Genomic DNA, 12,943 nt, shown 5'->3' with positions numbered 1-12,943 from the left:
GTATATGAGCGTTCATGTGGATGTAGCTTAACTGTTTGCTGATGTCGTCAATATACCAGAATTTGCCGGTTTGTTAGACAATTCTATTCAACAAATGTAGAATAGCTCTGCCAGTCAAAATTTCCCCAAAACTTGGCTTTAATGGTGCAGTGAAAGTTTACCAGAAAATTATGACTATATTAAATAACTAGAAGACTTTCAAATCAAGGGTAAAACTAATAAATTATTATCAGTATAATAATTGTATTATAACTGTAATTTGTTTAATGACCAGGGTTTTAGCCTCTAATCTAAAAGGTTGGACCCCTGAATCCGGCTGTTAAAAATTCACTTGTCTTCCACCAACTTAGCAATTTAGACCATGGCAATCAGCAACGTTGTTAATTACCAACCTAATAAATGTGTCTCTGTTCATTTGGATGCTGCTGAAAGATGAATGAATCCAGCCTGAGTGATAAGTTATTCACTATGTAAAATAAACACAAAAGACCACGGGTTAAAATACAGTGGTAGAATCACACAGTATTATACCTAAAAACTAAGTAAACACTAAACACTACTGAAAAACAGTAAAGTTTCATTAAGTTTATGGTGAAAATGAATAATTACTCAGGAATGGATTACATTACGATGAGGCTGAAATAGATTAGCTCTGCTGGTCTCAGGGGTTCTGATCTGGATGGGTCCAACTGAAAAATAGACAGGGTTAGCGTGTGATGTAGCCTCTAGCATGAGGTAGCTGGAGCTGCAATGGTTGGTCCATTGTCTCATAATGTCATGCCTGGACTACTGTAATTCCCTACAGCAGCTTTGAATAGCTCAAAATGCAGCTGCCTTTTCTAGCTGGCAGTGGCAGGCGTGAACACATCACCCCCATCCTGGCTGCCCTTCACTGACTCCTGCTGGATTTCAGGATCCAGTTTAAGATTCTGCTGCTGGCTTTAAGAAAAAAAAAAAAAACATTTTAATTCAACTCAAGAACAACTATTCAACATCCTCGTGTTTTCTGCATGGGTAGATCTATGAGGAAGTACTGCTGAATCTGAGTTCTGCTGTACCAAAGTGATCAACTTTGTCTGTGCTTCTGGGTCTTTTCCTAAAATTGCTGGTCACCCCAAGCCAAGTAGGGTTGTGCATAGAGAACAAATTAGCAGGAGTAATGTTTGCAATGTTACTTTTTACATAGACTTTTATCAGGAAGTGCCGACAGCGAGATCTAGACAGGAAATTCCGAAGAAAAGAAAAAAAGAAAAAAAACCACTGGACTTTGTTTTGGTTTGGTTTTCACTTTTTTTTGGAATGACTATGACCTGGATGACTAAGAATCTTCACCATTACTAGAGAGAAAATGCTATAGGGATCCAAATTGAAGGACCAGGAAGGTTGATAAACTGCAGAATATAGTGAGACAATCATTACACCCACTAAATAAGGTAAACACGCACATATGGATTTAGATTTGTTTACCGGTATGTATTATTCAATCAAAAAAGGTTGCTTCAATCACAAAAATTTTAACAAAAAAAATTCACTTCAATTAAAAAAAAAAAACCTTTAATTTTTTTTTTTTTTTTGAAGCAACATTGTTTAAAAAAAAAACTTGCAGTTCCAGATGTTTAGATGGCAATCCCTTTTCTCTTTCTAAATTAAACCTAACTGATTAAACCTAACCTATATGCATCAGTAAAATTAGGCTTGGCTGGAGATGTGACAGTACTCATTATTTACCACCAACAATCCAGGGCAACTATCAAATTCTTTTTAGAACATTTAAAAAAAATTACAACCTAAAATCTTGATGAAGAGGTTTGAGGAAGAGTCTGGTTCAGATCAAAATCTTCCACATAGTATCAGAATGTCCATGGCTTTATTCGGGATTCCAGAACCAGCTGAGCTCACATACAGCAGTAAATATCATAGAGTTTGAGTTTTTCTGCTCATCCGTTAGATCTGTTCATACTCTTTAAAGCTCCTTAGCTAAAATTAGATTTACACTAAATTATTTTGTGACTCAATAAAAATGATAAAAATATTCAAAATAAAAAACTAACCTACTGATATATCAGTAGCATTGTAATGAATTATCAACAACTTGTTTTACATATTTTTTGCTTTGTTATATCCACAGTTTTTTTTTTTACTTTTAAAAAATAATTTATTACAATTGATTGAAATTTTATTACGCCTTGTTTGAAATGAAAATGGCGCCCTCTTGTGTCCAAGTCCTCTTTTTTTCCACAAAAACTTAAGCTTGATGGTTTCATCCAAATATGTTTCAGCAAAAAAAAACATAGAAATTTCCTAGAAATAGAAATTGAATGTGATCTGAACTATTAAGTTAGTAAACATATATATATATATATATATATATATATAGAGAGAGAGAGAGAGAGAGAGAGAAATTGAATGTGATCTGAACTATTAAGTTAGTAAACATATATATATATATATATATATGTTTACTAACTTAATAGTTCAAATCACATTAAATTTCCAAAGCCCTCCTGGGCTCTATTAGCACAGTCTTGTCTATATCTCCTGCTGGACAGCCTTACATCCTGCTAACATCTGCTAGATGTCTTTTCCTCTCACCTCCAGCTCCTTCTGCGTCTCCATCCTCTCTGCTGCACCTGAGATGATGTAATTATCTTTACGCTCATCCACATTGCAGACGTAACAGATGCTCTGCTGATCAGTGCAACAGATATCACAGGCTACACCTTTAGGTCAAGTATAGCTGTGAAAAGCTCCTAACCCAATCTGAGGACAGCTGTGGATCTCCCTTTGTTCTTCTGCATCCCAGTGCTCCTCGGTACACTTCATGCAGTAGGTGGGTCCACAGGGAATAGTCACCAGATCCTTCAGCAGATCCAGACAAATTGAACAGGATTGTTTCTGGTCACTGAACTTAATGGGTTTTTTAAATCTATCTTTTTCCAATATAGTGTCCTTTATCCAAAAATAGTAACTATAAATACTTTACAAACATACATGCTTTAAAAAAGTATTTTGAATTGTATGTCAAAAGTAGTTTACATTAAGACCTATTATACTTGATAATTCTAAGCAAAATTGGAATACAATACTGGGCTCATTTTAAAGAAAATGATTTTATTGACACGCTAAAACAATGGAAGGAATTTCGCAGGCACATAATGGCTATTTATCATGGATTATAATTAAAACATTTATGACAGATTACGGACAACTGCTTTTTTTTCTCCAAACAAACCAGAAACCACAGTCCAATACATTGTTTATGACATGTACACAAGCGGCCGAGCTTTCTTATGCATCATGAAACTAAATGCCGTGCAGAGAGAACATAAGTCCAAGACTCTTAAAGGAGAGTTGGGACAGACTGCTCAGTGGTGCAATTCAAAAATAAAACATACATTATACATTACATGTCAGTGTCAGTTCATTTAATGCACAAAAAGCAATATACTGTTATTCTGGATTTTTACTTTAGCTGACATTTCAACCCTTACAGACATTATTTTCATGGCTAAATTTTACACACATTCTACATGTTGTTTTTAACGAGACTTTGGGCTAGAAGAAAAGTCCAACATTCATCTTACAAGTGGAGTTTCAATTAAATTCATCCATATGAGGAGGTTTCAAGGAGTCATACATTTAGAAAATCATTATTTAAAAGGAGCAGAGAGAGGAAAACATTAACATCAAACAAAGACTTTCTGGGTTTTTATACAGCTTTAGCTATCCCAATTTATCTCTTCAAATGAACCAAATGAACCACAGCTATGATTCCTTTACATCAATGACATCAATAAATATTAATATGAAAAATGTTTAAATATGTTGGGGTTTTTGTGTGCAGTGAGTGGTATGAAGAAGCATTCCACCCTTTCAGCAACAACTGCTGATACACAGGATAAGCAAGGATAACTCACAATAATTCTTTATCTTAGTACATTTTAAGGCTCTTGATTGAGCAAATTTCTTTAAGTCATCAAAAACATGAATGGCCTGTTTGAAGTCGAAACTAAAGTATCTTAGTGAAATGTGGGCTTTAACTAGGCCACTTATCGCCACTTATCAGTTTGAATGTGGTTGTAATCTTTTTCGGAAAAGTCATGCTTCACACTTGACATAAAGATTTATTCAACAATCTTAAATGCTTAAGTCTGATTAAAAAGCTTTAACAAAAAAAACAACTATCTTAATATAGAAAAACTTTTGTGAGATAAGGTGGCAAATCAAACACCCATGAAAAATTTAAACTTACATTTAGTACCAGATTGGGCTGGTTTCTGCTCTATTGGGCTTCTTTTGAACAAGTAAGGCTGAAAAATGAGGATTGTTTCGATTAGGGCTGCTTTTCACAGAATCTGGCACTTGTTTATAATGTAATAATAGTAAAACTCTATCAAAATGATGATCATTGTGTAGCAAAATAATGTATAAAGAAAAAACATTGCAATAACATATTGTAGCCTAGTTTGTTTATTTGGAAATGAGGACATTATCTCAGATTTGACATCATCAGTCAGCGATAGTCACTGGTTAAATAAGCATCACTGTGAAATATTTCTCAGTGACCATTGTAAACACCCTATGTGGGCTTAAGAGTTAAACTTGGCTTCTGGCAAACCTTGTGTGAAATTTATGTTGCAGATTTTCTCTTAATTCTACACTTGTACTATTTCAAGTTGGTTTTGGTGGACTATTTCAGAGTCTGAGAAAAGATTCTTAAAAAGAAATATCTATTGTAATTTATGTAGAGATTTTGGTCCGCAGCACTTAATAGCATTAAGGTTCCTGTAAGTCTCATAGAAATATTTCCATTAGAGATTATACACTTAGGAATAGAAATAACTTTAAACCGCCATATTTACCCTCTGCAAAATGTTAAAAAAAAAAAGTAGCCTAAATATCTGTTAGCTTGCCATGCATTGTTAGTAAATCGAATCTTCATGCTTTTAGTCAAAATGCAGCAAGTCACATAAAATTCATTCAGTTTAAGATGGAAATGTCCCAGATAGGCTACTGTTATTAAAAAAAAAAATAAAAAAAAAATAAGGTATTTTTGTTCACAAAAATATCAGAGGTCCATCTTCTATTGGGTTTACATTTCGATCATGTTAGACCTAAGAATGTGTTTAGTTCACCCAATTTGCTTGGAGATATATTCATTTCCAGTGTTTTCTATGTTAGCCCATATAGGTCACATTATTGGTTTCCTCTTTTGAACCTCTGGAAGTTTAACTACAGTTAAGGTTTAACAATATAAATAAAACCCATTTTCTATATGCTTGAACTGTTTGTGTGTTTTAAATTAATGGTAGTAGGTTTTACATAAAAAAAAAAAATTAAGCTGTCATATGTGGACACACTGTATACACTGTATATATCCCATGCACCTTTTTCTTTTGGTTGGCACCTTCTTCTCTTTTGACTATTTGAGCTGATGTAACAAGTTAATGTCTCCACTGTGAGATCAATCAATCAATCAATGAATCAATCAAGCAATCCACTGTCACTGCTGGTGCTGGTTAATAGCTCTAAAATATAAAAGGTTTTAGGGGAAAAATAAATCTATTTGATGAATTCACTGATGAAAATGTTCAGAAAATCATCATCAGATATTAAAACTGTTAATTACCATTAAAGACTCAAACTTCTGAATTGGAGAGTTTCAGTTCCCTAACTGAAGGTTTTGGTCAGTTTAAAAGATGAAGTAAAGATGTATGAGGATTAAAGATTTAGCTGTAAATTTAGGAAAACTTTAGCCTTTAAATGAGGAGGGGAAAATAATTAGACTTTTCAGCTAACAAGCTCTTAAACAGCTCAATCGCTAAAAGGTTTGAAAGATTCGTTGTAACTTATTATATACCTTTAAAACACAGCTTATGTAATACTTTTTGAGAAGTCATATATATATATATATATATATATATATATATATATATATATATATATATATATATATATATATATATATATATATATATATATATATATATATTTGCAATGTATTTTTGGTACGCAAAATACTGAATCAAAAAATGATGCAAAGAGTCTCCTTTTTACTCTAGTACTAATCATCTCTATCTGTACAACCATAACGTTTGCTGTTCATGTCCATTTATTTAACTCTATATTTAAGATAGTAAAAAGAATCCTCTGTCACTTTAAAAGCTACCCCTGGATTGGCTTTATGGAACTACTGGACTATCTTTATTCCAAGTATAAAATGTACACCGACAGCTCTATTTTCAATAAATGCAACAAATATTGTGTTTTTATGAATATATGGCTTATTTTTGGAATGTTAGTTATTAAAGAAATAGGTGAACAGCTGCAACATAATTCAAGGTTGATAGTCTTACTATTTATAGAAATTTAAACACAAATATGTAAATATCTATGACAATCTTGTAAACGATACCATCTCAAGGAGCAGTGCAGATTGTCTGACAAATCATCGGGATAAAATCCTAAAAAGAATAACTATACCACTCTGGAGGCATAAAATCTGATTAGAAAAAACACTGATCTAACTCCATCCCTGAGATTAGGCAGTGATTTCAGTGTAATTAATCAGCACACTGTTCTAAAGGTGATTCGTTTGCATTAATCAGACCTGGAAGATTTGACCTTGCAGTTCAAAGGGATGTTTGTTCTTGCCAAATGTTCAAGCTATAGTCAGCAGTCATGCAAAGGACAGTCATAAAAGCATGATAGCTCTACCAAAACAACAATGCATTTAACATCTGTGTGCTTTACACACTCAAAAAGATGGAAATGAAATAGTGGCATTGGTCTCTCTGCAGAATAAAAAATCTAATTTCATCTATCATGCTTATGTCACACAGTAAATGTTGGGAATCAGTTGATGTTTGTGGATGGTGGTTTCCGGGGTGATGTGTGAAATAATCTGGCACTCATACGTCTATGTGCAGTGTGTTAGGCTGAGTTTGGTCACGCCTTCCCTGTGCAGCTTATAAAGCAGTTTGAATTCACTAGGCAGCTGATGCGTCTCCTGCCACTTTGTGGTGAACTTGGTCCCTTTCTTGTCGTAGTAATGGTACGGCAACTCCTTGCCTGTGTTGGGGTCCCATCCGAAGGGCCAGAAGCCGTAGAGGTGGATTTCATCGCACATGGCATATGCCAGGGTGTACATGAGGATCCCAGTGCTCAGACGTTTCGGAGAGAGGTTCTTAGTTTTCCAGTACCTGTGAGAGAAATGAGAAGTTCAATAAAAAATATCTTGTTCTGATTCCACTAGATTGTAGATGATTAATTCTAAATAGCTTTTTCAACTGACCACACTGGATCTCTACTTTTTATCTCTGGCATTTTTAATATGATTCTGGCAAAGATCAGAGTACTGACATATAACAAGCAATCATACAAGTTGATTAGTAGGTCAGAAAATTATAAAGTAAGAATTTCTGGATTAAAATACTGTAAAATGTCCTTTTCATTCTTTTATTCACTTAAACCTTAATGTCTTCTCTTCTGTACTTCAATTCTTATTTTTTTAAAGAAGAAAAAACAATAAAATAATTGCACAAAAGCAGCTCTTCAGTCGTTGTCCTAAAAGCTAAATTTCATCGTTCTTCATGTGGCAAAAATGTTTTTAAGATCAATATAGTAACTATTTTCTACATTAAACAACAGCAACATACAGCATAAATCTAAATACAATTGCAAAAATACTTGAAGTCCTGAAACCTTTCACAAGTTGTCACATTACAACATGAAGATGAAGAACGCAAAGCAGAGAATGATTGAAAGGGAAGAAAAAATGGAAATAGCTGTGAAAAATCCACCCTCTGTAGGGGATACATCGTAAGAATAACTGGATTTATGGCAAGAATTCATAACAAAGAGGTGGGCTGTACTCTAACTTTTAAAGCAAAGCAGTTTCACTAGATCTTGTCTGGATTAAAGGGACATACTGTTCTTAGTGAGGCTGAAGTTTGTGAAAAAAAAATGATAGGTTTAATTTTCCCACATAAAATCTTAATCAAAAACATTGATGTCTGTAGTTTTGATTTGATAAACATGTTCATGGTAACTGAATAGTTTAATAGCACAAATTACAAAAGAGCCTTTTTTCCTGTTCTAACAAATGAATAAAGATTTGTGATGTAATCTAAGCCTTTAACACAGTGTAAATATTTACATGGAAATAAACTGGAAAAAGAGATTAAATAAAAGTTTAACCCTGATGAGTGTTTTTTTACATAGGGTTTTATATTTTATGTTCTTACTTGTTGACATCATGCATGATATTTCCTGGCCAGGCTAGTTCAACCTTCAGCTGGCCTTTGTGCTCCACAAAGAAGTCCACCAGGGTCCGGGTTACTGTGGCAGAGGTGTGAAGAAAGAAAGCAGGGATCCAGAGGATGGCTCCCTCCAGCTTCTTCAAGTTCAGGAAGAAATTATTCCTGTCTTGGATGGTCAGCAGGTTGTTGTAGTATCTCTCAAGGATGCTAGGGTTAAATGTAGTCAGGTTGGTCTTTTTTCCCACATCTTTGGAGTAGACATCTGTAGGAGCGAAGTTGCAGCGGAAGACAAAGTCTGCTTGATCGATTTCAGGACCACAGTGGCTTCCAGTCAGAATGCCGCTGTTTCCCACCACAGCACATGTACTGTAGTGTTTGTTAAGGATGGGCGATGTCTCGGGGAGTAAGGACTTGAAGTTGTTACTGATGGAGAAGACATATTTGTGGCTGGAGTAGTCAAAGTGCATCAGCTGGCCGACACGTACGCTGTTCTTAGTGAGGGAGAAGTTTTTAGGAATGTCGATGTAGCTGAAGATTTCTTTCCTGCAAAACAAAGATTGAACCCTTTTAGTATTTCCCCTGTAATGTAATTATCTATGAAGAGCTTTGGCATTTCTTCCAGCAGGAAACCACCCCCATTACATGATAGTGCCAGCACCATGCTTCAAAGTTGGGGTGATAAGCTGAGGCTTGCATCTTTCCCCTAATTATTCCAGATGTAATGGCCAAATCAGAACAAAGAACAGTCTTGGTCCCTTAGTCCATTTGTAAATGTAATTAGTCCTTTTGTAAAAGTAATTTTATTATGTGTATGAAAGTTAGTGAAACTGAAGAAATAAAGTAAAGCGTCCCTCAATACTATGGAATTTAGCATAAAGACCTGAAACAGAAGTTTGGTCTGCTTTACTATAAGTTTAATGGGTTGTTTCATTTTTGAATTTTATGTAAATATCTAGCAATGACTGAAAAGAACCAGTTGTATTAAAATCTTACTTCTGCTGGTAATATGCAGTCTTGTTGAACTTCCAATTGGATGGTTTTCCTTGGAGCTCCTCATTCAAGGCATTTGTTAGTGGGATGAAGGAAGGATCCAAGAAATTCATTGCAAACTGAGACCTAAAAACAACAGAAGAATAAATTCAGTGTTTGCTTTCAAAGGTTCATGTTTTAAACCCAGAGGCTGCTTTGGGGCTGCATGTTGTTTAAGTTAAAATTTTCTCTCCAAATTGCCCATAAGTATGAATGTATGCATTTATACTTAAAAGTAAAATTTTCATTTTCAGATTTGTTTTCAACAACAACAACAAAAAAAAGAAAGAAAAAAAAGATTTTCATATCTCATACTGAACCAAACATGTTTTGTCAGGCAGATCTGCTTGTGATTCCATTGAGTTTCTAGAAGTGTTGAATCAAAGCAAATCAATTAGCCGTGACTTTTCCCTGTTGCTGAACTGGCACTCAATCTGACTTATGAGGAAAGACATTTTCTATGCCTTTGAAGTTAGATTTATATTCAGTATTATATAGTATTTCAATACACTGATATGCAAAGATATAGCAACTGGTTATTGGCCAGTTCTCTATTATGTGTCAATTCAATGGGGGTTTATCCAACCCCCACTTTTGTTTTCAAACTCTCTATTTAGGCAAATGGCTTAAACAACCTGATAAGGCAAAAAGGTTGAAGTAAGTGGAAAAAGGAGAGCCAATGTATTAACGCAACCTTTTAAAGACCACAGGATAACAGGGAACTGGGATATTTACAAGAAACCAGAACTTAATGTTGATTATCGTCTGTTTTTTTGTGGGAAACAGTATGTTGGTATATTCTGCCTCGAGTCAGCGAGCATAAAATCAACAAGCTTACAAATACACAGAAAAATGACTAATCATTAAAAAGGAAAAGTAATCAACTAAAAAGGAAAGCTCCCAGTTTTGTCAAACCAAAACAGCAATAAACAACAGGAAGAATCTATAAACCAATGCATTAAAAACATTACTCTCAAAAGCACCAGAAGGATAGTGTTGCCTCTAAAAAATTATAAAAAAACAGAACACTAAACCAAACATGAAGCAGAAAAATAACTCTTCCTCATCTCCAAGGAAAAACATTAAATTGAAAAAATATGCTTCTTCCAGCCTTTAGATGTTTATTTTCGTATTGCTTAAATCCAATATGTCTATTTAATCCTTTCTGAAAATCTCCATAAAATATTACAATAGGCTCATCAGGAAGATCAGCTCCATTCAGTGCAGGTCGTTCGAAACAGAAAGCGACAGGGAGTCTCCAGAAAAAAAACATTACTGTTAGAAAATGTCTTCCACCACATGCATGAAGCTGCTGAGGGTGCTAAAGTTCCTTCAGTGACAAACAGATGCAGAAAAGAGTGTTTGTTCTGCCCAGCAGCTGTTAGACTATAATAACTGCTCCAAACAAACTCAGCAAGTGTCCAATGTACATCTATGCTGATTTAAGAAAAGTATTTTTCATAAATTGTGTTCTAATGTTTTTCAGATGCATGTCAACATTCCAGTGTTGCACACTTCTTAATATCACTGACAGTTGAACTGTTGAAAATTCAAATCAAGTCACAAATCAGGACTCTGCATCACACTGCAAACACCATACTTGCACTACATGGTAAATCTTCAAAATACAACTCAACTCAGTGTTTATGCTGCATTTTGCACCATATTTATTTGTATATGTTTGCACTGCTCTGAACCTTCCACATCAATGCCTTTTGCACCACATCTCTCCTGCACTGTTTACATTTTGATCATTACTGCACTTTTAAATGGAAATGTTCATTTCACTGCTAAGCTGCTACTAAAATGTTTATTATTGTTAAAACATTCTTTACCTTTCGTGCATCTACATGCTTTCCTGTTTATTTCTATTTGCAGCTGGGGTGCGTGAACTGAGGGATCATTTTACAAAGTATAAATGATGTCTCTATAAATGCTTTTTGTTCCGGGGGAACAACATAGGGATGAACAGGCCTTTTGCACTTTAAAGCTATCCACAAAAAAATGCAGAGTCTAAATTTTGGCCTAAAATGGTGCAGATAACCTGAAAACCTGAACTAGACAGAAAATCGTAACGGTGACGCTCGGCGAGTACGGTTTGAACTTCAGCACTCTGGACAGCTCCCCGTTAAATTAACAGGAAGTTTATGATAAGAAATGGTATATATAAAGTTCCCCATAAATAGGCCACACTCTGTTTACATTCACACCAACCATGGTCCGCATTTCACCAGCTGCTCTTAATCTGCCCTTAAAATAAAAAATAAAAACCTTACTCACCGAAAGCCTGCGTGAAACATAATCCGCGGATATTTGTTGGTGCCGAAGAGGCTGTCTTTCCTCAGAGAAACGTAGCTGATAAGCGACAGGATGAGCACAACGACGCACAGAATAACCAAACCCAGGGCCTTGGCGATGCGGACCATCTTGGGATCCTTGTCATTCCCAGTATGAAGCAGCAGCGTCGGCCTTAAGTTGTCATGGTGGAAGGCGAATCGGAGCGCATCCAGGGGTATGATGGCGCAGAAGATGGAGGCTCGGTGGTCCGCATGGTGAAGATACCGAGGCTGCTCAGGCTGACGGGGATAAAATCATGAGGCTGAGCGGAGATGCGCGTCAACATCCAGCCAGCTCTGTCCTCACAGCTCCGACAGGCTCCCTACCGCCAGCACTACTCCTCCTCCTCCACCCACTCTCACTGATGCAGCTTTCTCTGCAGCACAAAGAGGAGCTTGTCTATCAACAGACTGAGAGGGGCAGAAATAGATAAGGGAAGCTTTTACAGCCTCCAGAGATGGATTATTTATTTATAGATGAGGTATAAATATAAAGTTAAAATCTGGTTGTAAACCTCATATAAACACAGCTTTACTTGCTGCATGATTTGAATTAATACTAAACCTGCATAGAGTCAGGTTATGTATAAACATCCAATTATCTTATTTCCCTGTGATTGAAATCATAAGACTTTATAAGCTCTCCTCAGATCAGATTCCCATGTGTTGAAACATTTTGGGAAAGCCCAGAATATGACATCATGTTTTTGTACGTTTCGTATTGGTTAATTTATGATGATTGAATTAATTAAAACATAATTCGGAATGTTTTTATTAAGGCAACACATAAAACCTGCCATAGATTTGTGTAACACTGAATAAAAGTGGAAAGTGTTTCAGGGTGTGTCTCCCTGATAGCTATCTTGGAATAATTTGTACTCTTCTTCAGGCCTTTCTTCTGCTTTCCTTGGTTTTGACAGTGCTGTTTGTGCGCTAATGACCTCTCGTAAACATCAGAGGCCATCACAGAGCAGCTACATCTATACAAAAAATTAATAGGCAATTAATAGTGGACAAGACGATGCACTGGGTTTTATTCTAGGGTATCAGAATAATGCAGGATTGATAAAAACACTGTTCCTGTTTTTATTTTAAACAAAGTTTAGAACCATGAGAACAAAAGAAAACAGATTTTTTTTTTTTGTCCCATTGGATGTTGTTGTGCTGCTTTGCGTGTTTAGAATAATTACACCAGATTTAGTTTAATTATGAGTGAAGAAAGCTGTAATAACAGCATGTCCTTTAAAAAGTAACCCAGGAGAGACACTGACCCGCAGCATTACAGACCTTCATACTTTCCACAACCTCCTTGACTTG

At 35.4% G+C, this 12,943-nt stretch overlaps 1 protein-coding gene across 1 annotated transcript; it reads right to left on the bottom strand.

The window, feature by feature from the left end:
- Window positions 1-6,097: 6,097 nt before the first annotated feature.
- LOC119793069 (sia-alpha-2,3-Gal-beta-1,4-GlcNAc-R:alpha 2,8-sialyltransferase-like) lies at window positions 6,098-12,020 on the bottom strand. Its single transcript, XM_038300030.1, has 4 exons — window positions 11,571-12,020; window positions 9,255-9,377; window positions 8,247-8,804; window positions 6,098-7,202 (listed from the first exon to the last, which is right to left on the bottom strand). Exons 1-4 carry the CDS (start codon window positions 11,714-11,716, stop codon window positions 6,920-6,922), a joined length of 1,110 nt encoding a protein of 369 aa, XP_038155958.1. The 5' UTR covers window positions 11,717-12,020; the 3' UTR covers window positions 6,098-6,919.
- Window positions 12,021-12,943: the final 923 nt, after the last annotated feature.

Source organism: Cyprinodon tularosa, unplaced genomic scaffold (assembly GCF_016077235.1).
Source record: "Cyprinodon tularosa strain WSP-4 unplaced genomic scaffold, ASM1607723v1 ctg112, whole genome shotgun sequence".
Lineage (NCBI taxonomy): Eukaryota > Metazoa > Chordata > Actinopteri > Cyprinodontiformes > Cyprinodontidae > Cyprinodon > Cyprinodon tularosa.
This window is presented reverse-complemented; position numbering and strand designations above follow the sequence as displayed.

Coding starts and splice junctions, on each gene's coding strand:
- LOC119793069 (XM_038300030.1), bottom strand. CDS start 11,716: ATGGTCCGCATCGCCAAGGCCCTGGGTTTGGTTATTCTGTGCGTCGTT. Junction 8,805..9,254: donor ACTGCATATTACCAGCAGAA/GTAAGATTTTAA, acceptor TTTGTTTTGCAG/GAAAGAAATCTTCAGCTACA. Junction 7,203..8,246: donor ATCATGCATGATGTCAACAA/GTAAGAACATAA, acceptor TTTCTCTCACAG/GTACTGGAAAACTAAGAACC.